This window comes from Manis javanica, chromosome 10, assembly GCF_040802235.1.
Source record: "Manis javanica isolate MJ-LG chromosome 10, MJ_LKY, whole genome shotgun sequence".
Taxonomy (NCBI): domain Eukaryota; kingdom Metazoa; phylum Chordata; class Mammalia; order Pholidota; family Manidae; genus Manis; species Manis javanica.
In genome coordinates, this window is record NC_133165.1 from 95,300,482 (window position 1) to 95,326,392 (window position 25,911).

The following is a 25,911-nucleotide window of genomic DNA, read 5'->3' on the forward strand; positions in this document are numbered from 1 at the left end:
CAGGAAAGGTGGCTGTGGTGGAAATTGCTAGTCAGAAGAAAATAACCAAAATAGCAGAATATGTCAGTGATCAGATTTTGGACAGGTTCAGAACTGTGGAATAAAATCCTCCCTGTAAAATTTACACAGAAAATCACTGATCCCAATGAGAGAAAATTCTATCAAATAGACATGAAAAACTAATAAAAAAGCAAAGCCTTTTCATTGCTTTGTTTATAAAGTTGATCAAGGAATTAAAGGGACTTAGGTGGATCAAGGAATTACATTTCTGGCTACTCTGGAAAATATATTCCTCATAAAAATTAATGAATTTTGGTGTAATTCTGATTCTAAAAATGTTTGTAGTCCTTGACCCAAAGTGTTGAGACCAAAAGGGGTTTAAAACTGGGGTCTCAGAGCCCCCTGAAATGGTCTGGCATGCAAGGGTTTGTTTTTCCTTTGTAGTACATAGACTCAGTCCTTCTTCCCAGAGTATGTGCCATGCTCACTACCTGGCATCTGCCTCCAGGGTGGAACCATGGGACTATTGTGAGCCTCACAGGATTCCGGTGGCCTCACAATGTCCCCCTGATGTCATCAAGAGATAACCTCATCAGCCCCTGAGCTTGAGGCACAAGTCTCCTGAGGCCCATGTGGGGGATCATCCTTGGTCCTGCCTAGCCACAAGGGGAAGGCCCAGATTGAAGCCTCTCCAGGAAGCCTCTGAGGGGAGCAGGAGCTGGGAGGCACCTCATCCACCAAGGAGCAACCCGGTGGAGACTTCTAGCTGCCATCCTGGAGGACCTCGCACCCAGTTCCCTTCATCCTCCCCAGGGAGAGATGCAGAATGACACTTCGTTGCCCCCGCCATCTTTACCCTCGGCCTCAAATACTGCCTTGAGCACCAGCAGGCAGGCCAGCATATCTGGACTCCCAAGCAAGAATGAGACTGGCCACCACACCAGCCCCAAAGGCCACCGGAAGCCCAGCATCTCCAAGGTGATTCTGGGGGTTGTGGCAAACAAGGGGGCACACACCCACGTATCCCTGGCCACCCTGAAGAAGGCAGTCACCACCATGGGTTACAACATGACTCACAATGCCTGGCACTTCAAGCGAGCACTCAAGGGGCTGGTGGACAAGGGCATTCTCAAGCACGTGACCGGCAAGGGGGCCTCCGGCTCCTTCTGCATGGGCAACAAGAATGCCTCCAAGTTCAAGCTCAAGGCCAAAAGCAGGCAACAGCAGCAGCGGGGGTGGCCTGGGCAGCGCAGGTTGCTGCTGGGCTCCAAACATGGGCACAAGCAGCAAGGCAAGGGGGTTCGCAGGGTGGCCAAATGCAGCCACAGTTAAAAAGGCAGGCTTGCAAGCAGGCAGGGTGCCAGGCTGCCACAGGCTCAGTGCAGTGGGAATAAAAGGAGCCTAACTTATTTCAAAAATAAAAATAAAAAGTGTTATGCCAACATCCTGAATGATTTCTCTATTAGAGTTTCTTTTTTAACTTTTTTATGTGCTTTATCTCAGATTTTAAAAATCATATGACTAGGATAGCTCTTTACTTGTCTGTGATGACAATTACATAACATGGGAATTGCCTGATACTTGAAAATTTAAGTCATTAGTAAAATTGCAACAGTAACCTGTTATCCAATGGTAAGAGGTCAAAAATCCCAAAAGATTAAGTCCAACAGTGTACAGAAAAGGAAGGGAGGGGAATCTTTGAAATGCTAGTATTCTATAGTACTGACATTTCGAGATGTAGTCCTTGCCTAAGGGTTTGTTTTTCCTTTGTAGTACATATATCACCAACTATACAATACTTCCTGATACTGGGACTTGGACTAGCTCTGGCTTTTTGTCGTTTTGTTTTGTTTTGTTCTACCATACCAGAAACACTTCTTCATGTTTTCAGACAGTATTATATAGGAGGGGAAAAGAAAACCTTGGTTTCTCCATATCTGAACACCTGTCCATTTCCCACCAACCACATATATATATATGTATATGCTTTCACAATAATGCTGCAGAAAAAGCAATCCAAAAATATTATTGGCATACAAAAGTAAATGCTTATAGCTCTTACTGTTAGGAGTGGTGGTCACTTAGATGGCTCTGCTGACCTTGGCTGGGATTAATTATCCTGGTGCAATTATCATCCTGGGGTCAGCTGGTGGTTTGCTGACTTAGGAAATTGTTGGCTGGGAAAACTAGAGTCATGTGCCTCTGCTCAGAAAATGCTCACGGGGCATGATGTAAGTGCAAAGAGAAAACTGAAACTTGCAGGCCTAAGCTTGGAGCTGGCACACCATTCATCACTACCACAGCTGCTATTGACCAAAATCAAAGTCACAAGGCCAGGCCAACTCAAGAGGTGAGGAAACAGGCTCTGCCTCTTTAGTGAAAAGAACTGAAACAGGCATGGATACAGGGAGATGGGGAGAACTGGCCATCCTTGTGATCTACCACACTGTATCCCCTCTGTCTTCAGCTCATTCTGTCTAAACATCAGTGACCCTGTATCCTTTCCCCTCACATCTCCCTACCGCAGTGTGGGGGCACAAGTCAGCTCCAGAAGAGACAGTGGTCTTTTCTGCCCTAACACTTGAGCTGTCTCAGCGACCCACAGCAGCAGCGGGGCCTTTTGGTCAGGGTAAGGAGCAAGATCTGCTAAGTGAGCAATTTGACAATGTCCCAGTTGGGAAGGCAGGGAAGGGAGAGAACAGAGACTCTGTGGCAGACCTCAGAGACATGGCTGCAGATGACTCAGTGGAGAGAGACTACTGGGGAACCATGGTGCACATCTCTGCCTTTTAGTGAGTGAGGAATATAGAAGAATGAGGGTTGGGACTACACAGAATAACACCTATTAGAGGTGCAGCCTTCTCCACGTCAGTACCATATATAAAGTTGGGGCAAGTCTGACTTAAAGACTTTGCCATCACTGGCTGCCTGACTTTGGGAGGCTCTATAGCTCTGAGGACACTGATAAAACCAAGGGGATGCACAGGTCTCAGGGAACCTCCCATCATCAACACTCCATGGCTATGAATTTCATTTTGTTACCAAGCTAAACTCTCTTCACATACATTCATTTTTCAGGTCAGCCTGCTGCACAACTGCTGATAATTTTAAAAATCAGAAGGAACACTACCCTTAAACCCAAGCTCTCCAAGATGGGTATTCTACCACCTTAGATGATCAAAAGCTGACAAAAGAGTATTATTCTGTCAAAGTACCTTGGTATGAAGGGAGCCAAATATGTATGTTTTTCAGGTTCACTTGGGATTGAAGAAAGATTCAGATCTATTTCAAGCAATAACATCTCTGAATCTGCTCACATCAAGAATTACTACTTTTCTCCCATTTCAGTTCCATTTTAAAAATTTGACTTTTCTTTTGAACAGGTGATACATGCACACATGTAATTAAACACAGGTTTCAAAATAATATAAAGTAAAAAATAACTTTCCCTGTCATCTCTATTCCTAAGATACTCAATTACCCTCCACGGAGGCAACCATCATTAACAGTATTCTATGCATGTGAAAATGCAAGCATTTGTGTCTGTGTGTACACACACACACACACACACACACACACACACACACACACACTGTTCTTTTTAAATGAAGAAATGGTATTACACTAAAGACACTGTTTAGCACCTTATTCCATATAGAGCCACCTCATTCTTTTAAAAAGCTATGTCTCATTCTGCTGTGTGGATATTCTACCATTTAACAACTTCCTATCAATGAATATTTAGGTTGTTTCCAGTATTTTGGAATTTTAAAAGCTACTCTGAGTAACTTGGTACATAGGCCATTTCGCACAGATTCAAGTCTACCTGTAGGAGAGATTCCTGTGGGGGAATTGCTCAGCCTATGGATAATCGTGCATTTGTAACTTGGACCGAGAAGGCAAAATCACCCCACCTAGAGATACTAGATCAGAGTTTGGCAAATTATGATCCATAGGCCAAATTCAGCCTGTAAACTAAAGAGGTTTTCTACATTTTTAAAGGGTTGTTTTAAAAAAAGAAGGAGAAAGGGGATGAGGGGAAGAATATATGACAGAGACTTCATGTGACCTGTAAAACTTAAAATATTTACTATCTGGTCCTTTACAGAATGTCTACTGACTCCTCCACTAGGCCGATTTACTCTACTATTAGCTATGTAGGACAGTGTCTCTCCACTATTTCAGTTCTAACTTTAGTCAAATTAAGACTTGTAGTAATGCTTCAGGTTTTATTGTAATACTCATGTACTGGCACTACAATTTTTCCAGGAGAAAACTCAAGCTTGTTTCAGGATACAAATAGAAGCTGACCCTTGAGTTCCTCACCTCACTGTCACATGTGGCAAGAAAAGGTTAGAATCCCCAACTGTCAGAAGCTAAAAGAATTTCAAAAGTTATCTGATCTAAACATTATGGATTTTGTGTGCCATTAAAATTTCAAAAACAAACTTAGAGGATTTAAAACAATGTTGCTGACTTTTTAGTCTGGACAAGTCATAAACAAAAATAAAGACAATCCAACACCATCTACTTTTATCATCATAAAAGAAAGGAATTTAACATAAAAAAGTAAGACATACCCAATCTCAGAATAAAGGAGAATCCATTAAATTGAGTACACTTAGCTTTATGGCGAGCCAACCATAGTCATTCTCTGCCTCTTTTCTTCAGACTGAGGAAAGCTCCTTGTCAAACCCATGTTTGGGAACCAACCTCATTATTTTCTGAACAATCTAAAGCCCCTACATCCAGGGACTGCTCCAGACTCAGTTCTGGTAACAACGAAGTCATTGCAGCTGAAGGACTAGAAGCCAGGGCTCTGCCTCCCAGTCTCATCTTTCCCTTAAACCACAATTCCTCCAGAATCATAAATCAAATGAACAGCACAACTGTTCCAACCCACACCCCAGCCCACTCTCTGCCTTTCCCTCCTCAGTGCTCTTGGGTCTTAGGTCTAATCTGCTCATTTCTCATCCAAAATGCATTTTTAGACTTCTTCCTGATTGGGGAGGAGTGAAGGCAACAACAACACAGAAAACCCCCTTTCTTCTAAGGATCCTAACTTCATGCAGCCCCAAACAATGACCATCCATCCAGTCTAAATGTGTCTCCTGCCATCAATCCTCCACCTCACTCTTTCTGCTGCCAGAGCCTGGTCTTTCTGATGGGCTCACGGTGGAGAGGGAGAAGGGGCCCTGGGGATACATCCTTGAGTTTTTATAGGCACTTAAGAATTAATTAGCTGTGATGGCTAATTTTATGTATCAACTTAAGGGGGTCAGGGGTACCCAGATAGCTGTTAAGGCAAAATTTCTGGGTGTGTCTGTGAGGGTGTTTCTGAAAGAGATTAGCATTTGAATTGATCAACTCAGTAGAGCTGATGGCCCTCCCCAGTGTGAGCTGAGTGGGTATCAGTTGAGGGCCTGAATAGAACAAAAAGGCAGAGGAAGTTCACCCTCGTGGCTGGAGCCGAGACAGCCATCCTCTCCTGCTCTAAGACATCACTCTGGCACTGCTGACCTCTGGATTTCAGAATCAGATCAGGACCTATGTATACCGCTGGCTAATTCCCAGGCCTTCAGACTCGACTGAATCACACCGCTGACTTCTTGGTTCTCTGGCTTGCAGACAGCAGATTGTGGGACTTCTCCTCTTGGAGGCAATTCCTATAATAAGTCTCCTCTTATATATATTATATACATCCTGTTAGTCTGCTGCTCTGGAGCATCTTGACTAATACATCAGTATCCCCTGAATTCCAGAGCCAAGGAAACTTCAATGGCCTTGGACATGAGTGAAACACTACATTTATTTCAGATCCAAACTCTCACCCTTCTCTGCCCACACTGGTCCCCTTTCATTAATATCCAGCCTTCTGCGGTGTGCCAGGCACTGTGCACCTGCCCCTGTGGCTGCCACACAGGAGGCAGCTCATTTTGCACCACTTGCCATGTGTTTGCAACTCATTCTGGCACAGCGACATCAGCCTCTGCCACTACCCAGATCCCGGTCTAAGGCTGCTGGGCACTGTTGTTCCCAGCCAGCCCTGCAGCCAAAGCTAAACAATGCTCAGGGCTGCAAGTCTCACTGCAGACCTTCCAGCATCACATGAGAGTGCATCTGAGAGCAGTCAGCAGTGATAAAGCCTTCACTAGATACAGTACTGGCTCAATCCATGCTCTTTTCAATTAAGACTTTAGCTTTCACACAGCAGGGCTTCAACAGAAGTCCTTTGCCTAAGAGTAGGTTATTGAGAATGTGTAATACCTTTTTAAATGAACTAAACAGGCCAGTTTTCTTTTCTTTTTTTCCCCAAGTCTTCCTCTGTCTCTTACATTCCAATACACAGCTGAATATAATTATTTTCCCTCCAAACACCATGTTACTCCCCCTGTTATTAATAACTACCTCAGTTTCTTTCCCTTATAAAGCTTTTTAATAGGGTTAGTAATCCAAGAGAGAAACTAAGCAGACAATGGAATTTTTTATTCCTTGTGATAGGCCATGGTCAAAACACCCAAATTCTCATCAGAAAACAAAGAAATGAGACTTATTTCCCAGGGAAGGTCGATAGAGGGAAAGGGAATGTGATGGCTCTCTGCCAATCCTTCCTACTTGCCTCAAAATGACTCCTCCAGGTTTTGGCAACAGGCTCTCAGTAACATATCTCTATAAATCAGCTCAGTATGCAGATATGATTTAGTAATTTACCCCCCAAACCACAGGATGTTGGTGGATTTAGATTTGGTGTTTGGAGGTAAATGAGGAGGCCAGCCTTAGAGACTGGCTGCCTCCTTGTCGGGGAGCAAGAGACTATCTTAGCAAATATTCCAAGGTGCTAACTTCTGGGCTTGCAGGTTTATAGCTGACATTTCCAAGGCATCTGTCTTTAAACAGATGAGGAGGTGATGACATGGTTCAAACAAGCCCTCAGAGTCATGAACAGAAGAGGTAGAAGATGCCATAGAGACTATAAGAAAAGTGTGAGTTAAATGGACACATTAATAGACTGGTGAATAAAATAGGGCATATATGTATACACAAATGCAGCAAATCCCCATCTGTCCAGGTTTGCTGCACAGTTAGTGCCTTTTCTCAAAATTCCATTCATTTGTCCATTCACTCATTCAACAAATTAGTAACTGAGTGCTTACTGGGTATGAGCTATGAGTATGTAGCACTGGGGATGTGATGGTGAACTAGATATCTCCTTGTGTACTGTATAGTCTAGTGTCTACAGCTTAGTTAAAAAACAAAAATACAAAACTGGACAGCTACGTGTAAGAGAATGAAACTGGATCACTGTCTAACCCCACACACAAGAGCAAGTCCGAAATTGATCAAAGACCTGAATGTCAGTCATGAAACCATAAAGCTCTTGGAGAAAAACATAGGCAAAAATCTCTTGGACATGAACACGAGCGACTTCTTCATGAACATATCTCCCCAGGCAAGGGAAACAAAAGCAAAAATGAACAAGTGGGACTATATCAAGCTGAAAAGCTTCTGTACAGCAAAGGACACCATCAACAGAACAAAAAGGCATCCTACAGTATGGGGGAATATATTCATAAATGACAGATCCGATAAAGCATTGACATCCAAAATATATAAAGAGCTCATGCACCTCAACAAACAAAAAGCAAATAATCCAATTAAAAAATGGGCAGAGAAGCTGAACAGACAGTTCTCCAAAGAAGAAATTCAGATGGCCAACAGACACATGAAAAGATGCTCCACATCGCTTGTCATCAGAGAAATGCAAATTAAAACCACAATGAGATACCACCTCACAGCAGTTAGGATGGCCAACATCCAAAAGATAAACAACAACAAATGTCAGAGAGGTTGTGGAGAAAGAGGAACCATCCTACCCTGCTGGTGGAAATGTAAACTAATTCAACCATTGTGGAAAGCAATATGGAGGTTCCTCAAAAAAACAAAAATAGAAATACCATTTGACCCAGGAACTCCACTCCTAGGAATTTACCCTAAGAATGCAGCAGCTCAGTTTGAAAAAGACATATGCACCCCTATGTTATTGCAGCACTATTTACAATAGCCAAGAAATGGAAGCAACCTAAGTGTCCATCAGTAGATGAATGGATAAAGAAGATGTGGTACATATACACAATGCAATATTATTCAGCCATAAGAAGAAAACAAATCCTACCATTTGCAACAACATGGATGGAGCTAGAGGGTATTATGCTCAGTGAAATAAGCCAGGCGGAGAAAGACAAGTATCAAATGATTTCACTCATATGTGGCATATAAGAACAAGGAAAAAAACTGAAGGAACAGAACAGCAGCAGCCTCACAGAACCCAAGAATGGACTAACAGTTACCAAAGGGAAAGGGACTGGGGAGGATGGGTGGGAAGGGACGGACAAGGGGGAAAAAGGGACATTACGATTAGCACACATAATGTAGTGGGACAGCACGGGGAGGGCTGTACAACACAGAGAAGACAAGTAGTGCTTCTATAGCATCTTACTAGGCTGATGGACAGTGACTGTAATGGGGTATGTGGGGGGGACTTGATAATGGGGGGAGTCTAGTAAACATAATATGTTGCTCACGTAATTGTAGATTAATGATACCAAAAAAAATCACTAAAAAAAAATACAACTACTGCCCATTTTTTAAAAACACCAAACAGCAAAGGGCAGGATTAACACATTGATATTGTAGACAACTGAAATTTACCATACATACCACAAATGGATTCTCAATTGACAAATAAGGAGACTTACCCAAAGGAGTCTCCTTATTTACAAATGAGCATACCAAAATAACATTTCTGTTCATTCAGAAAATGTTTATTGAGGACCAGCTGTGCACTCCTCCCTGTATTAAAAGCTGGGTTACAAAAATGACAGATAAAATTCCTACCTTTAACAAGCTCATAACCTAAGTGAGAAGATGAAAAAATGAATAAACAGCTTTGAAATAGGTGACAACATCTTTAATGCCGCATGGAAACAATTCTGGAAGAATGGGGGTGAGGCAGGAAACAGGGTTGGAAGGAGGGCAGCACAGAAGCCTTTGAGCTGAGTCCTGAGGAATGAGTACAGCCGTGCCAGGCAGGCAAGGCACTGGGGAGTTCATCTCAGATGGAGGGAACAGCCAGTACATTCCCAGCTGAAAATAGTGCCTTCGGAGTGAGCAGGGAATGCATCTGGGCAGCAGCCACAGAGAAGCCGGGTAAGGGAAACACAGTGGTGTTTTGAAGGGCTCTGTGTGTCTCGATAACGTAGCTGGATTTTTTCTCACAGGCAACGGAAAGCCTCTGCTACATTTTCAGCATGATTGGATTAAATGATTGGATTTGCCTGTTGAAACAATTTGGGCTGAAGTAATATGTGCTTCACACATTGCTGAAGATAGAAAGACTGGAGGAAGGGAGAATGGTCCCAGTAAGCAATGACGATGGTACAGTGGCAGAAGGATAACGATAATCATTTCTTCTTTCTAGTTTGATTCCAAATCAGAGAATTTAATTGAAAATGAAAGGAACATATGAAAAGATGTCATACATTACAACCCAGTCTATTCTCTTCATTAAAACTACCACCACTACCACCGCTACCTAGACTCACTTACAAAAGGAATTCAACTGCTTGCTGCACCTTCTAACCTAGTAATTTCATTAAGGGATTCCCAAGAAAACTGTGTAGATGAGAGAAAAATAACTTTGTTCAAAGATGTTTTTAACTATACAACTCAAATAGCCAACAAGAAAATAATCCAAGTGTCTAAAAATAGGGGATGGTTTCAGCCAAATGTCATCTATCAACATGACTAAATACTACACAAATACTAAAATAATTATAGTCATACATGGGAATGTGTATGGGGGGAAAAGGCAGACTCCAAAATAACATATATACAACAACTACAAAGATAAGTGTCTACTATGTGTCAGGCTTCATGCTAGGTCCCGGGAATATAAAAATAAGGCAAACAACGTCCCAGTCCGCGAAGATCTTATATTCCACTGGGAAAGCTAGAGTCACGTAGTTACAACAATGCAAGGAGTTCTAGACAAAGAGGAGCATCATGAGAGCCCTAAGAAGAACTGACCCAACTTAAAGCCAATATACAAATATAACCCCAACATGGACATTAAAATCAGTAGAACTCAGTTACAATCTTGAGGATCCCAAACTTGGACCTGCTAATTTTGTTAGATTATCCTGCACATGAAAATGTAAAACTTGTGATGACAAACACTCAAATCCCCAAGAACATTTGCATGGAGCCCCTTAAGAGTCCTGGTTTGAGAAACAAAGATCTAAAAATAGGAGGGTGGCAGTAGAAGGGGAAGAAGATAAGATTCACCCAACAATATTTAGCTGCTTTTGGGACTGGGAGACAGAAAGAGAGATGACACCAAAGACAGAAGTCTCAGCACCTGGGGAGACAGCAATGGGGCCCCTGAAATAAGAAACCCGAGAAGAGGATCAGGCTTGAAAGCAGAAGGTAAGTTCCACTTTTGACATGCTGAGTTTGAGGAACATTTGGGATATGAAAGGTAGAGGTATTCAGCACTTTGATAAAATTCCTCTCTGGCAATTTGTAGCCACAGGGAGGGGATTCAGCACCCAAAGTCATTTTCTGGAGACAGGTGAAGCTGAGCAATAGGTATGAACATAGCTAACATTACTGCAGGGAGAAGATATACCCCTTAAAGTCCCTCGAATATTTGTTGAGCATTTACTTACTTTCAAAGTAATATCTCCAGCAAATTAGTAAAATATAAATGGAATAAATAATAACAGATAATCATAAATTATGATAAATAATGGAATAAAAGATCAGGCTATGCACAGATCAAATACATCACTTAATATAATTCCCTTTTATAATGAATATACTTTGGAAATATGATTTGATGAATATAATTAATATGAAAGTAACTTTTTCTGCTGTGATATATTCATAACCATCTTTCCACCATGCCTGTGAACCTCTGAGATAAGGATTTGTGGGGCGGCAGGGGGAGTTTGCCTTATGTAAATTTGTGACAAGGTATATGGAAAAAAGCAAATACTTAATATTTGTGGAAATAATTCTGCAAACAGGGCAATACTTTGTATGGCTCCCAAACATTAGGAAGTTGAAAAATACTAGAAGAGAGCATTTGTGTGTATGCACATACTACTGAGTGCTACTGCTGAAAGCAATCTGCGCTGCCAACGTGGAGGTGGACGGATACTTTCACTCACTTGGAATCCACAGTTACTCATATGTAAATTAGTGGCATTACAGACGATGTGAGAAATTCAGAATTAGTTTGTCTTTTTGTGTCTGTGATCTGTATGTGCCAACACTACAATTGTGTTATTTCCAGAAATAACTCAAAGAAACATTTTCAATGATGAGTTTTGAGTAGCAAAACTGGAAAGGATGTTGTCAGTCTGTTGCACATTGATGGTGTCTGACTCTCATGCTCTCTCTTCTGCAAACATGCTTCAGCCCACGGAACATTGTAAATCCCAGGGCTGAGGAGGGAGAGCCAGAGGAGGAGAAACACTCTTGGATTTATACACTGGGTTGGACGTCAAACACCAGTTCTCCCTCTATTTCCATTTGATGAAACAGACATTCCCAAGAAGACAGTGAAAATAATTCCCGGTCTTCTTGTCCCTCTATCTGCTGGTTTCCTTATTGTCTCTGAAGACAAACGGAATGAATTTTTAGGGGGAAAAGTCCAAGCTAGGAATAAGAGAGAAGTATTTGGTTTTCTTAAATCCATCAACTGTGGCTTATGAACAAAACAGAGCCTCCCAAACACATCACAATTACCTAGGGAACCTGTAAAATACGGACTTTTAGATCCTTTCACACAAATTCTGATTCAGTAAGTCTGGGGTGAGACTGGGATTCTGTATTTTCCCAAAGCCACCCTCACCCCACTCCAACGAATGACTCATACCCAGTCAGGGCTGTGAACCATGAACAACAGACTGCACTCAGACATAGTAAATCACCACAACGGCTTTCATATGGACAGCACTTCAGAGTTTGCAAAAGCCCCTCCACATAAACTATGTCTTCTCCATTTCACAGATGAGGAAACTAAGGCTCAGAGTGGCCCAAGGGCACAAGCCTGTATGCATCAGACCCCACTGCAGATGCCACTGTAACAGTCCCCCCTCCATCATTACTTGAACACCAAATTTCTGAGCACTGGTGAACTCTAATCTCAGCTCACAGAGTGTCCACACAACCAACAGACTACTAACTATAGGAGGCCTGGACAATTCTTGCACGTGTCCACAGAAGATCATCTGCACCCCAATGAACCACTTTTCACTCTACAAGCACAAAAAAATCTATGCAAATGGAACGTGAATAAATTTGTAGAATACACAGCATGTAATGGTCTAAAGTAATTCCATTTTATAACTTGTAATGATAATTTACCTGAAGATAAAGAAAACAAGTGCATCCATTTCTGCAAAGAAAGCAATGTCCATTCCCTCACTACCAATTTCTGTAAATTCTGCTGAATGCCAATTGCTTTATTTTTATTTCAACATATAATTCAGTTTCCAGTTAATGTGATTTTCCAGGACCCCAAAGGATAGGAACAAGATCCCTTGTAATTAGGAAACAGCATCATGAACACCAAATAAAGGTAGGTAGCAATGTGTGTGTGTGTGTGTGTGTGTGTGTGTGTGTGTGTGTGTGTGTACACAAAGAGGCAGAAAGTGAGGCAATCAGGGGTCTGAAATATCTTGCTTGAGATGGGTTTCTGACTTTCTGACCATGGAGCTCTGCATAACCCACTGAGTATGAGGATGGGCTGTGGCAGAAGAGGCTCGCTCACGTACAGAAAACAAATTGCAGACATATCTGGAACACAGGGGAAACCCTAATGCTCTAGGCAAATCATGCTCCACAGGCCAAATCCAGCAACCTAATGTTTTTATGTTAAGAAGGGTTTTAACATTTTTAAGTGATTGAAAGAAAATAGAAGAGTAATATTTTATGACAAGTGAAAATTATATGAAATTCAGATTTCAGAGTCTATAAATAAAGTTTTATTGGAACACAGCCACACATACTCATTTTATGTATTGTCTATGGTTCCTTTCTCATTATAGTGGCAGAGTTCAGTACTTTTGGCAATAGTCCATATGACCCACAGAGTCTAAAGCAGTTCCTATTTGGCCCTTCAAAGAAAAAAATTTGTCAATCCCTGCCTTCGGGAGGATATTAGATTGCTTCCTGGAAACTGACTCTGATGTATCCTTATTTTGTTGAATATGAAATAAAATACTGAGTTTGGAATCATCTCAAATATATTTTCTTTGATATTGACCTACAAAGTGTACCACAGTTTAGCTACCTCTGCCTGAGTGTCCCTATATTGAATGGAGACTACTCCTGTGGTTTCCTTATCCAGAAGTGGGGCAGGGAAGGGCTTCTGCATTTGAATTCCATTATTAGAATGACAGATGCCCAGAGAGGTAGCCAGACATGCTAACCCAGCAAGGCCCTCTGCATGGGCTGTGTTTGAGCCTTCCTATTGTTGTTAACCCTGTTAACAAATATCTCAAGCACTGCTGCCACTTTCCTAGCATTAATATTCAAAACCCAGAAATACAGTATGTAGAGCAAAATTCAAAGAATGGCAGGAGTGGCTGTCCTCCTTTCCACTGGAGGCAGGAGGGCCGCCATCAGAGTCCAGATAGTTCTGGCCCATTATCAGCAGCCTAATGTCTGTCAATCTCTGAAGGCAATACAAATTAGAAAGCATTTGCTGTTGTTGGACTAGTCCACTAATTCAACTGTCAGAACATTTCAATCCCCTTAATTTAGACTGGAAAAAGGGGAGTCTCACTCTTTTGAACTGCCAATTAGACTGTTCCATGTCACAGCTTGCCTCGGGGGTAGGAATAAGAAAATATTCTCAGTCAGGAAATCAGTGTTTATAAATATCCTGGAAAGCCAAATAATGAGCATAATGGTTTAGAATAAAAGTAACCAGCATTTTTACTATTAGCATCACAAGTATAAGTTTAAGTTGTGGCTTTATCACAAACATTAATTATTGATTCAAGTCTTTTTTTTTAAGTGTTTGACATTAGTGTTTGATGTGTGGCTGGTTGTATGTACTGGTTCAACTCAAAGTATTTTACTATGTTTCAAACAACACCTAACCCAGCCCTCTTTCCCACTGTTTGTATCTAAACCCTCTGTGAACAACATTTTCTGTTTTTTATCACATACCTAGTCCTTAGATTTCCAGGTGATAAAGAAGGGCCCTTTATACTGAAGGGCTCCATGGGCTTATTTCCCTGTTGAAAACTTGAATACACTTTAACAAGCCATTACATTAGTCTGAATTCCAGTTCTGCCAGCTACTAGTTGGGTGCACACAGATATGACACTTTTCCTAAGCCCCAGTTTCTACCTGTCAAATGGGGTTAATACTACTATTTTAAATGCGGGTTCTGACTCAGTAAATTTATGAAAACTCATAGAGTTATATACCTAACATTGGCCAATTTTATAATATGTAAATCATTCCTCAATGAAGTTGTTAAAAAGTTGATTTTAAAAATTGCAGTTAAGGGAGGAAGTCATGTGACAAGAAGGCACTGGCAAACAAAGCAAGATGGAAGTCTCGCTCACTGAGAAGGTGAGATGGGGAACGCAGGAGTGGTCCGATCAAGCTAGAGAAGAGAGAAGCCTTCAAGAGTGTTTTCAGGGGCATGTTCTATTTCAAACCCTCTTTCTAAATTCCCCTGACACCACAATTCATCTCTCCTGCCCCTCAAAGTTATGCATGCTCTTTTCTATACTGTATTTTGGATATACTTTTATAAATGCAACTACCACTGCACGGTAACTATTTCTTTAAAAGTCTGCTCCCTATTGAACTGAGTGCCTGGAGCTCAGGAGCTGTACATTTTGGCAGTCCTAGACTCTAACTTAGCTCAAGGGCTCAAAAATGTTAGATGAATGAAAGAATGAATAAATATTGTTTAGTGCAAAAGGGCAAAAATGGTGTTTTTGGAGACTCAGTGAAATATGTATGCATATACAGAGTGCTTAGCACAAGGCCTTGCACGTAGGCAAGCATTAAGTAAATGGTGGTTCTTTTTATTATTATTAACAAAACATGCAAAGACCTATACTACAGAAAGAAGTCTATTTCAAAGTAACACAAGCCCACAAAATAAAGATGTTCAAATGCATAAAAGACCTAATTTTAGATGACCCATGCCCATCCTATTTCCAAGGCTTAATTAAGGACCCAGATTTCGGCCAAACTTCAAAAGGCCTCACGGAGCTATCTACCTTTGTGCTCAGGATCCCCCAAGGTGACATTAGCAGCAACCCCACTTTGACTAAGTCTTGTACCTGCAGGCTGTACCACACAGCGTAGTGGTTGTTGGGCTTGCTGAGGATTCATCCGTCGTGATTCTGGTCTGAATGAGAAGGGACAAAGGCAACAGAGAGCAAGGGAAGAGGGAGCAAGAGACAGTGTCCTCGACTGCATCTGCTTCCTCTTCCCACAGGTAAAACACCATCCAGCGTGTCAGAGAACTGCAGGATCATTTGTTTAGCTAGTGCCAGATGAGATTTCTTCAGTCATCCAGTAGATATGTACTGAGCCCCTCCTATGGGCCTGCCATTGTTCTAAATACATCAGTGAATAAAACATCTAAACCTAATGAAGAACAAGGCAGTGAATAAAACATCTAAACATAATGAAGAACAAGGTGGGGTGACTCTACCTATCTGATAGCAAAGCTTCCTATAAATAAGCAGTAGCTGAGATCTGAACAGACCCATCCATATATGGAAACAATACATGACAAAGGTGGCCTTATGCACTGGTAGGTAAAGGATGGGCACTCAGTAAGTGTTGGAATAACCTTTATGGGGAAAAAAACTGAATCACACTACCTTGCTCAATACATTAAGTTTAAATCCAAGTGGATTAATGGTCTAAATGTTAAAGCCAAAAGTTAAACTCGTATTAAAAAACACAGGTGACTCTCTTCAGTCTGCAGACATGGAAAGATTCCTTATGAAACAGGAAGCACAAACTACAAAGGAATTAAACAATAACCTCAAAAACATTAAAAGTCACCAAAATATTCCATTAAAAAAAAAAGACAAACCGGAAAAATATATTTGTGACTCATCAAGAAAAAGACAATACAAAAGAGAAATGAGCAAATGACATTAGCTGATAATTCACAGAAGAACCCCAAATGGCCAACGAATATGTAAAAATACGTTCAACTGTACTTGTACTCAGGGAACCACAAATTAAAACCATAATAATATTTCACCAGTCAGATTTGCAAGAAAATTTAAAGTCTGAAAGTACCAAGTGTTTGGTAAAAATATCGGCCAGTCATAAGCTGCTGATAAATCTCTTTAAAGGAAGTATGGCAATTGCTAGTAGAAGTGACAGTGTGCTTATCCGACAGCCCACTGCTCTGCCCCTAAGTGCCTGAGCCCTCATGATCAAGTAGAGACACAAAATCATAACAGCACTGCTTTGAGACAACCTAAATATATGGCAAAAAGAGAAAGGATAACTTAATTATGCAGTATTCCAGAACACGACATACTGAACTCTACAAATGCACAATCAGCTCCTGGTATTGAACAGATGAATCTCACATCTGTAATGCTGATGAAAAAGGCAAATTACAGAACACATACACTCATCCACTGGCATGTGTGTGTGTGTTATGTATATACAATACATATATATATATAAAGTTTAAAGACATGCAAAATAATTGTGTATCTTACTTAAGCATATACGCATACGGAAAAAAGTGCATAAGTAAATCAAATTCAGGGTAGAAGCTCTCTCTAGTTGGAGGGGAAAAGCTCCATCTCTATTGGGTTTTTGGTTGTTCTTTTTAAGTCTTTTATTGAAGTATAATTTACACACAGGGATACAGTTCAATGAGTCTGATCAATAAATAGACCCATGTAAACCACATACCTATCAAGAAGCAAAAAATTTCCATTGCCCCAGAAAATTCCCTCATGCCCCTTCCTGGTCCTCCCTAACAACCACTGTTTTGAATCCTATCAGCATAATTTAGTTCCTCCTGTTCTAGAATTTCATCCAAAAAGAATATGTACTCTTTTGTATCTAGCTTGATATTCAACCATGTTTGTGCATATACAGTAGTCTGTTCTTTTTATGGCTGAGTAGTATGCCATTTTATAAATATACTACAGCTTACCTTAGTAATTTTTTTTTTAAAGTTGTGGTGGATACATCTTTCCAAGCCCCACTCCTCGGTTTTCTCCCCCAGAGTTTTACATCTTAGTTCATGGCACTACCATACACGGAGTTTCACCAAACCAGAAACCTGGGTGTCTAGTCATTGGGAACTCCTTACCTCCCTTTCCTCCCTGTTCTACTGCTAAAATACCTCTTGCATAGAATACATCTCTCCACTCGCCGTGCCATCTCCCCAGTCCAGGTCACCTGGATCACTGTAAGAGCCACCTAACCAGCTCCCTACCTCTAGTCTTGCCTTTCCACCATGCTCCACCCTGTGGCCAAAGGAAGCTTCTGAAACAAATGCATGATTTCCAAGAATCTGCTTGTGACTTCTTGTTGACTTTTCATTGCCCTTAGGACATTTATTCTACATGACCTACACAGCCCTTCATGACCTGGCCTCTCGCTGCCTTTCAGTCTCAACTGCTGGCATCAGTCCCTTTCACTCTATACATTTAGTTACTCTGAATTCATCTCACTTCCTTAAATGTGCCATTCCTGCCCCCCTCCCACCATTGCACATGCTGTTCAATGCAGTCCTCCTCCTTTTTGCCTGGCTGTCCTCGCTCACCCTTCACATTGCAGGTAAACAGTCTCCCAGGGAAGGTTTTTATATACCCCCCAGAAGAGGTAATGAACTCCCACCACAGTCACCTGGCAGGCTGTTCTGCCTTTGCCACACACATATCACAGTTCACAGAACTCTTGCTATCTTCTCAGACTACAAACTCAAAGAGGAGATCAGGGCCATGCCGAGCTTACTCACTAGCACATAGTAGGAGGCTCATTTTAAATACTGTTTGGTAAGTGTTAACACATCACATTTAGTCTACATGCCGACCGAAGCTTACAAAACAGCCTCAGCTGTTTCCTTCAGCTTGAAGACATTCACAGTTCTAAATTCAGAGAGTTACATATTATCTGCAGTGTTTGTTTTATTTTCCTGCTGCTTTGGCAAACAGTCTGCTACCAGAGAAGCAGTTGATCAAAAGGAGCAAGAAGTGGCAAGGCTCAAACCTAGCCAGCTTGACTTTCAAACCTTAAAAAAAGCTCTACGTATTCTTCAACAGAATCACACTTTAGTTACAAGGGAGGCACAAGGCCTGAAATCTTGTTAGGATTACGATGATTGAGGTGGAAAGGCTTCTGGCAAAAGAATTGGAAGTTTGTATTTTTGTGTGTTGGGATTTTCGGTCTAAGGCACAGCTGTGTATACCCAGGGCTGCCGAGGATGGAGGCTGCATATGAGTTCACCAGCAGTTTACCTAGAGCAGAAGCTCTCAATTTTAAGCCCCCAAACTCCCATTCTTTTTTTTTTTTTTTTGGCATAAATATTAAGAATAACAGACTCCAAGGCCAGAATGCTTGGTTTAAAATCCCTGCTACATCATTTATTAGCTGTGATATGCTGGGCAAATTACTTAGCCATTCGGTGTCTAGCTTCCTCACTTGCAAATGGGAATAAAAACAGCACTATTTCATAGGTGTGTTGTGAGGATTAAATATTGTTAATTACATGTATGGCATTTAAATTACACGTAAAGGCTCAGTAAACATTAGACATATGTAAGGGCATAGGAATAGGGTTGGAGAAGGGGTGTGAAGCAGAGAAGACAGAAGCAAAAGTAATCCACTATGTAATAATAAGAATGAAGCACTTTGAACAGATTATCATTCAGATCTCAGAAAAACCCTTTAGCCCATGTTAACCAACCGAAGTCCCAAGGCCGGTAAGCAGCCGAGTTGGATTTGAATCCAGGCAGGCTGTCTCCAGAGACCAAGTTCTAAACTACTAAGAAATACTGTCTCCCATCTTCACCTCTGTTCCTTGGGGAATATAATTCCTGGATTACAAAGGGGAAAAGGATGCAAAAAAGAGGTAAGGAATGGAAAGGAAGAAAGAATAAGCAAGATAAGGCCCAACTCATCTATTCTGTCAATTTAAGAGGTAAAGTAGCAAGTTTCTCTTTATCATCTCCTCTCAGATATAATAGAGCCCCACTGTCTTTAGTGGACACTTTGAATTCATTGGGCCAAACAAATCAAAATCATGTTAAAGCCTTCCACAGACTGACAGATCCTTCCCAACCTAATACAATCCAAACATGAAACGGAAATAAGGCACATGAAATGCAAGGGTGGCAGGAGAGCAGTGGGCGGGAGCCTCTGGGACACAGAAATCATACCTCTAGCGAGAGTGGGAAGCCACACTGAGGAGCTCTACCGTCAGAGACACATTCTTGTTCAGCCTGTAACATCAGGAAAACGACTTAACATCTCTGAACATTACTTTTTTCATCTGCAAAAGGGGAGCAACACCTGCCTCCCCATGGATAACACCTGCCTCTCTGTGGATAAATCACTTTGGTACATGTTAAGAAGAAACAGGAAAATAGAAATTCTCACACCTGAATGTGTACGTCGAGGGCAATTTGGTAATATCTTCTTTTGTCAATTTAACAAATATAGGGCACTTAGAATGTGTCTGGAACTACCCTAGTCACTTCACAAATATTAACTTATTCAAATTTTGTGGCAGATTGTGTAAATGGCAGCTGTGATTCCCCTCGCTGGATCCTTGTCCCTGGAGAGTGTCCTCCCATGGAGACTCTGAGCTGGGCCATAAGGCTACTCTGGTCAGAGGGACAACACAAATGTGGCACAAGCGGAGATCTGAAAAACGCCTGTGCTCTGGGGTGTGCCCTCTCTTGCCATTCTTTGTTCTGAGACCACCATGGGAAGAAATCTGAGCTCATCGACTGGAGCATGAGAGGCCACACGCCATCCCAAATGAGGTCCCTGTAGAGCAACTCACTTGTCAACTACCAGACATGTGAGGGAGGCCATTCCAGACCCTCCAGATACCAGCTGGCCCACCAGGTGACCAGGGAAGCAGAGAGAACCCAGCAGAGCTCAGCTGGACACGCTCAGACAAGACAACCCACCAGCCAACCTACAGACTCAGGAGCTGAGTATAATAGCTACTGTTTTAAGCCACTAAATACGGGCTTTATGCCAATAAATATTATGCAACAAAAATTAAATGATACAATCCTTGTAGCAATCCTATTAGGTAGATACTATAATTATCTCTATTTTACGAATCAGGCAACTGAGGCAAAGAAAGGTTAAGTGACTTGCACAGCTTGTAAATGGCAGAGTTAAGATTGAACCCCAGGCAACCTGGCTCTAAGTCTGTGCTACACTTGGAGATAAATATATCTCCCTGTACTATCTATGCTGCTTCACCTAAGAAAAGTAAAGATAGTCATAACAGTTGACTCAGAAAGTTATCATACAGATATACTTACACACATGTAGAATCATGTATGTGTAAGATTATTCACTGCAGCACTGCTAATAGCAAAACAATTCTAGTATGTCCATACAAAGGTATCCAATATACAGCCATAAGAAGAACCAGGTAGATCTACAAATATTCACCTTGTGTACAAGGGATAAAAGCAAAGCGCACATATATGCTACATGTACATGTACATTTGTGTGTAAAAAAACGGGGAAGGTATGAATATACAACTACTTGTATATGAATACGTTATTTTTGAAAGGGCACAAGAAATGGGTTTAACATCAATTACTTCTAGGGAAAGGGTTCCAGACAGCTGGGCAACAGAATAGGAGGAACAATTTTCACTGTAAACTTTTTCTTATCTTTTAAATTTTATATTAGGTAAATATATCATCTATTAATTTTTACTTTAAAGGTTGTTATGTGCATGCAGGGAGACACTACAGGCCTATCACAGAGAGAGCAATCAATAGTAGCTACAATTATACTTATTTTTCACAACTGATTTCTGACTCTTTCTAACACAACTAATTTTTTTTTATGTAACCAATCCTCTGAAACTCCTGGTTCTGCAAAGAAAAGAGCTCATTCTGGATGTTAAAATAAAGAACAAAACATTAACTAGCTGGTGAAGAGGTGGAGGACGAATCCAGCGTGTGGCTTCTCTGGTGGTCATGATACATGACGCTCAAAACCACTGGGCAGAGCGATAATGCAGCATTTCAGCCTCCCCTCAGAGAAACCCACATAATGTGCTCCTATTTTGTACATTCCCTATGCACCTTCCCAGTCATTCAGGAGCGCCAAATCAAAGTAATTACTTTCTATTCTAATAGTGTGTCTGCCCTCCTTCTGCAATTACTGATCTACAACAATTGGAAGGTTGCCACATGCAGCTGCCAAACTGCTAAACTGTCTGCTTCTCCAGAACCAGAAACAGTCCGGGGCAGGAGCAGGCAGCGTGTAGGCAAGAGGGCATAATGGTGAGAGCCAGGGCTTTGGAGTCAGGCAAACCAGGTACAAATCCCAGTTCCAACACTTAGCTGAGAGGCCTAGAGCAACATGCTCAACCCTTCTGAGCTTGTTATCACATATGTAAAAAGGTGACCAGTTACTATTTCACAGGACCCTTGTTAATACATGTGCCACAGTACCAGGTATACAGTAAATGTTCACTAAATGTTAGCCATTTCCATTATCATTGGGGGCATTCCACCTGAGGCCTAACCGCCTTCTTTTCTCCATCTCTCTTTCTGTGTGTCTGTGTCCCCCCATCCTCTCTCCCACACACCCCAACAATTAGAAACCTTAGGTGTACATTACAGGATTCCCCCTCCCTTCCTCCCATACCAGCAAGTTCAGTGGACTCAATCTTCAAAATCCACCCATCCTTCCACCTCGCTCCATCACTCCTGCACACAAAGATGGTCTCCCTTTACCACTACCACCTCCATCCCATGATCCATTCTATACACACTAGCAATGGTGATCTTCAAAAAAATAAACCAGAGCACAACATTCTTTTCTTTCTCCTTAAAATCTTCTAAATGGCATCCCTTTGCATTTATGCTAAAAATCAGTATTTCTTACCACGGCCAACAAAGGCCCTACAAAACCTACCTCTCCAACCTTGCTTCATTCCACTCTCTCCATTCGCACGCACTCCACTGTGCTTCAGTCCCGCTGTCTTCTGTTCCTCACACAGGCCAAGCCTGCTCCTGCTCAGAGCTTTTGCATGACCCTTTCCCTGACCCTTCACAGAGCTGACTTCTTTTCATCACGTAATTCAGTTTAAATGTGAAACTCTTAGAAATGTCTTCCATGACCACACAAACTATACCGGCTTCACTCCTGATCCATTCCCCACTTTATTATCCTGCTTTATTTCTTCATAGCACTATCACTACCTAAAATTACTGGTATGTGTACTTTATTGTCCAATTTCTCAACCAGAACGTAGCTTCCAAAAGAACAAGGCTCTTGGCTATCATCACCCTGCTGTTCTTGTAGAGCTAAGAACAGTGCCTACACACAGTAGGTGCTTAATACAGATGCCTTATGGAGGTGGCGGTGGGTGTTTAAAATGCAAATTGCTGAGCTTCAGTCTCAGACATTCTGATTTAATATATCTAAAGTGGAGCTCAGGAATCTGCATTCCTAGCAAGCATCCATCTCTTTCACCCTAAAGCAGGTCATGCAAATTACATTTTAAGATACTCTGGTTAATGCCACCCATCCCCAAGTCTTGATTCTTCCTCTAACACACGTTCCTTAGGCATACAGATCCTATCCCATCTTTGTTCCTTAATTATCTCCCTGGCACTGAAGATAAAAGGACATTGCTGGCCCCCGAATTTGGAGTTCACACAGGTTACCCTGCCAGTTCCCATTTCTGCTGCTCCACCAGTGCCACGCATAACAAACCAGCTGGGCAGCCTGGCTGGAATCCTGTTCTTCCCAGAAACACCTGAGCAGGTTTGGACTAACTCCAAAAGGTAAGCCAGGTGTATTTTCATGTCAGTTCACCAGCAAACTTACCAGACAAAGCTGGAGCCAATTCATACTTGCTCTACATGCCTCCAAATACCACTCCTCACTTCAGCCCCACCCCCAAACACACACACACTTAATTCTGGTACCAACTCCAAAATGACAGGCCAGAGTTCCCTTAGAAGAGACCTAGCAGCTGGGAGGAAGAAATTCTTGAAAGGCTCAGGTGATGAAAATAAAAGGCACGCACATGCCTTAGTAACAAGGCAACCCCAAACCCCTGAGAAATTCACACGCTCTAATGAGGAGTCGTCCTATTCTGTTTTTCCCGTTTCTTCTCAGGCTTGTCTCTCCAGAGAACACCCTTTCCTTGGAGCCTACTGTCATGGGGTGGGCCTTAGCAGGTCTGGGAAAGTGTTTGGGCGACCTGTTTGAATGTCCTCTCGTTTCCTCTACTCCCCCTTCTACTCTGTAAGTAGAAGATCCTGTGTTTGATTAAAACAATCTCCACCTCCAACATCAAAATCCAAACGGCGTCTTGGCACTGGTCACTTAGCGATCACCAACACTTTCGGGCACATTAGCTCCCCAGACAGATAAGACCAAGCTGCGCAGGGCCGGCGCGCGCGCGCTCTCAGGGCCGCCGAGGAGCAGCACCGACCTCCCAGGTGTTCCTCGAGGTGGAATAAACCCTGCAGTTCGGTCTGAAGACTGGCGTTCTTCCGCTAAGAGCTCCACCCGGGCGAGAGGTGTGCGGGGACTCCTCAGACCTGCTGTGCAGGAAGCCACCGACCCTGAGGGCGCCCCCCGCAGGCCACGCGCTGCGAGCCTGTCGCGTCGCCGGGACGCTGCGCAGGTTCCGGTCCGCCGGCACCGCGCGGCTCGCGGGGGCCGCCGGAGCAGCTCGAGCTCACGCTCCATCGCACCTCGCAAACGCCGACAGCTAGGCGAAGCCTGCGGGCCATCTCCCCGAAACACACCCGCAGGGCCTCCGCCCGCCCTTCCCCGGACTCGGACCGATGCCCGCCTCCCTGGGGGGGCGCCCCGGAGCCCAGCCGACGCCCGGGGCAAAGTTTAAGAGGCTCCCGAGGAGAGAGCGGCGCCGAGCAGAGCGCAGCTGTGAAAGAAGCCGAGCGGGCATGAGGGGGGCGGCGAAGGGGCTCCCCTAAAAAACGGAGGCGGGGGTGGCGAGGCACAGCCCCCTTGGGCCCCAGGGCGGCGCGGGCTGTGCGCCCCGACGTGTTGGCGCCGCGGCAGGGAGTGCGCGCGGATGCCCTCGGCGGAGGCGACGCCGCCGCTCCCGGAGCCCCGACCCCGCCTCGCCCCCCGCTCTCAGCCCCGCCCGCCCGGCTCGGCTCTCCCGCCGGCGGCGGTGGCCGGGAACGGGTCCCGGGGACGCCCTCACGCCCCACCCCCAGCACACTGGCCACCTGCCCCCTCGCGCCGCCGGGGCGACGGCGCACTCACCCTCCGCATGGTGCCGGGACCGGCCGGCCGGGCTCCGCGGCGCAGGCATCAGGGTGAGGCCGCAGGCCGGGCAGCGGTGCACGGCGGACCCGGAGCGCCGCGCTGCCCCCGCCCGCACACGCGTGCGCCGCGGCGGACCAGCCTGCGGGCGGCGGGCGGCCTCCGCGGGGGCGGGGCACGCGGGGGCCCGGGAGCCCGGGGCTGGGCCGGCCTGCGGAGCGCGGGGACCTCCCGGCTCCGGGGCTCCTCCTCTCCGGCGGCGCTCTCCCCACCTTCCCGGGCTGCCGCGCCTCTCTCGTACTCCTCGAGTTCCCGCCGAGCCGGGGAGGAGGTGGCCCCCGGTGGCCGCCCCGTGCCCCACTCTGCACCCCCGGCTCCAGACCGAGTTGAACGTTGGTGTGAACCATGCGGGGAGCGAGGTTTAAGCAGCAAGAGGGAACTGGTGGAGAACTGCGGTGGGAGTTCTCACTTCCTTAAAAGTACTGCTGTTCTCCCGTTGGACGGGAGGGTGGCCCGCTAATGTCCGACCCTGGTCCTTAGATTCTGTGATTGTCCTTTGGAAGTCCTGAGCACTCATAAACCGTTTTGGAGGAGGGGTGGGGTGAGAGTTAAGAGTGGCAATCAGCAGATGAACCCAGGAGGAAAGACTGCCTCTCGGAATGGAGATGGTCTAGATGTACGTAGACATAGGAGCTCAGCAGGAAAGGGTCTTCATCCCCATTGCAGCAGAAACCACAGGTCTTCTGGGCAGACCACTGCGTGCAAAGCTCCCTCTGCACAAATGGCCTCCTAGCCCCCACCCCAACTTCTCCAAACAGGGAAAGCCCACCCACAAAAGTTAATCGTTCTGCAAAAAGATGAGGCAGGCAGGATATATTCCTCCTGATCATGAAAACGCTACCCACCCCTGAGCCAGTGGAATGCAATTTCCCAATTCTCAAGAATAAAAATGGGATGGAATAATGTGTGAGGGTCTTCTTGGGAGAAACCTAGCTTTATTCTTTAGAGCAAAATAAATCAAATAGCACAGAATTTAAGACAACCTGAATTCAATGTAGAAAAAAATATCTTTGTTTACCAAAGGATTCTTTGAAAAGCATACAAGAACGCTGTGTTTTCAAACTAGGCTGTGTCAGGTAAGCAAGCAGACAGCAATAGGCATGTGAAGGCTTCTACTGGGTAAACACTTCTGATGAATGTCTCAGCTTTTACACTGCCTGGCTACCAGTTATTGTGGCAGATTACCACTTATCACCACTGTTGAAGAAATACCACTGATATTTTCTAACTCTGATAGAGTGTCAGCAGCACTGTAGAGACCAAGTCTCTTTATGATCTAAAGAATAAAAACATTTTGTCT

The 25,911-nt window shown here is 43.6% G+C and overlaps 2 protein-coding genes and 1 long non-coding RNA gene across 9 annotated transcripts in view; 2 read left to right on the forward strand and 1 right to left on the reverse strand.

Annotated features, from left to right (window-relative positions):
• The window catches only part of TMCC3 (transmembrane and coiled-coil domain family 3), a 252,829-nt gene extending 227,888 nt beyond the window's left edge, over positions 1-24,941 (reverse strand). For 3 of the 6 annotated variants that reach the window (XM_037023026.2, XM_073213636.1, XM_073213629.1), the window contains exon 1: positions 24,552-24,941. In XM_037023026.2, the coding sequence (XP_036878921.1) occupies positions 24,552-24,560 (9 nt within the window). In that variant the 5' untranslated portion in view covers positions 24,561-24,941. Of the gene's footprint in view, positions 1-4,580; positions 4,771-19,470; positions 19,491-23,745; positions 24,106-24,551 lie in introns of those variants that run through there. The other 3 variants (XM_073213633.1, XM_073213634.1, XM_073213630.1) reach the window with 3 other exon arrangements.
• LOC140843624 (histone H1.9-like) lies at positions 364-1,466 on the forward strand. Its single transcript, XM_073213637.1, has one exon. The coding sequence runs from the start codon at positions 820-822 to the stop codon at positions 1,330-1,332; it is 513 nt and encodes a 170-aa protein (XP_073069738.1). The 5' UTR covers positions 364-819; the 3' UTR covers positions 1,333-1,466.
• On the forward strand, positions 9,012-23,327 carry LOC140843625 (uncharacterized). Of its 2 annotated transcripts, XR_012121527.1 has the most exons (5): positions 9,012-10,485; positions 12,582-12,646; positions 14,585-14,656; positions 15,388-15,539; positions 19,824-23,327. It is a non-coding gene; the product is annotated as an uncharacterized lncRNA (long non-coding RNA). The 2 variants fall into 2 exon arrangements; XR_012121526.1 differs by lacking the exons at positions 15,388-15,539; positions 19,824-23,327 and having other exon boundaries at positions 9,129-10,485; positions 14,585-15,307.
• Positions 24,942-25,911: the final 970 nt, after the last annotated feature.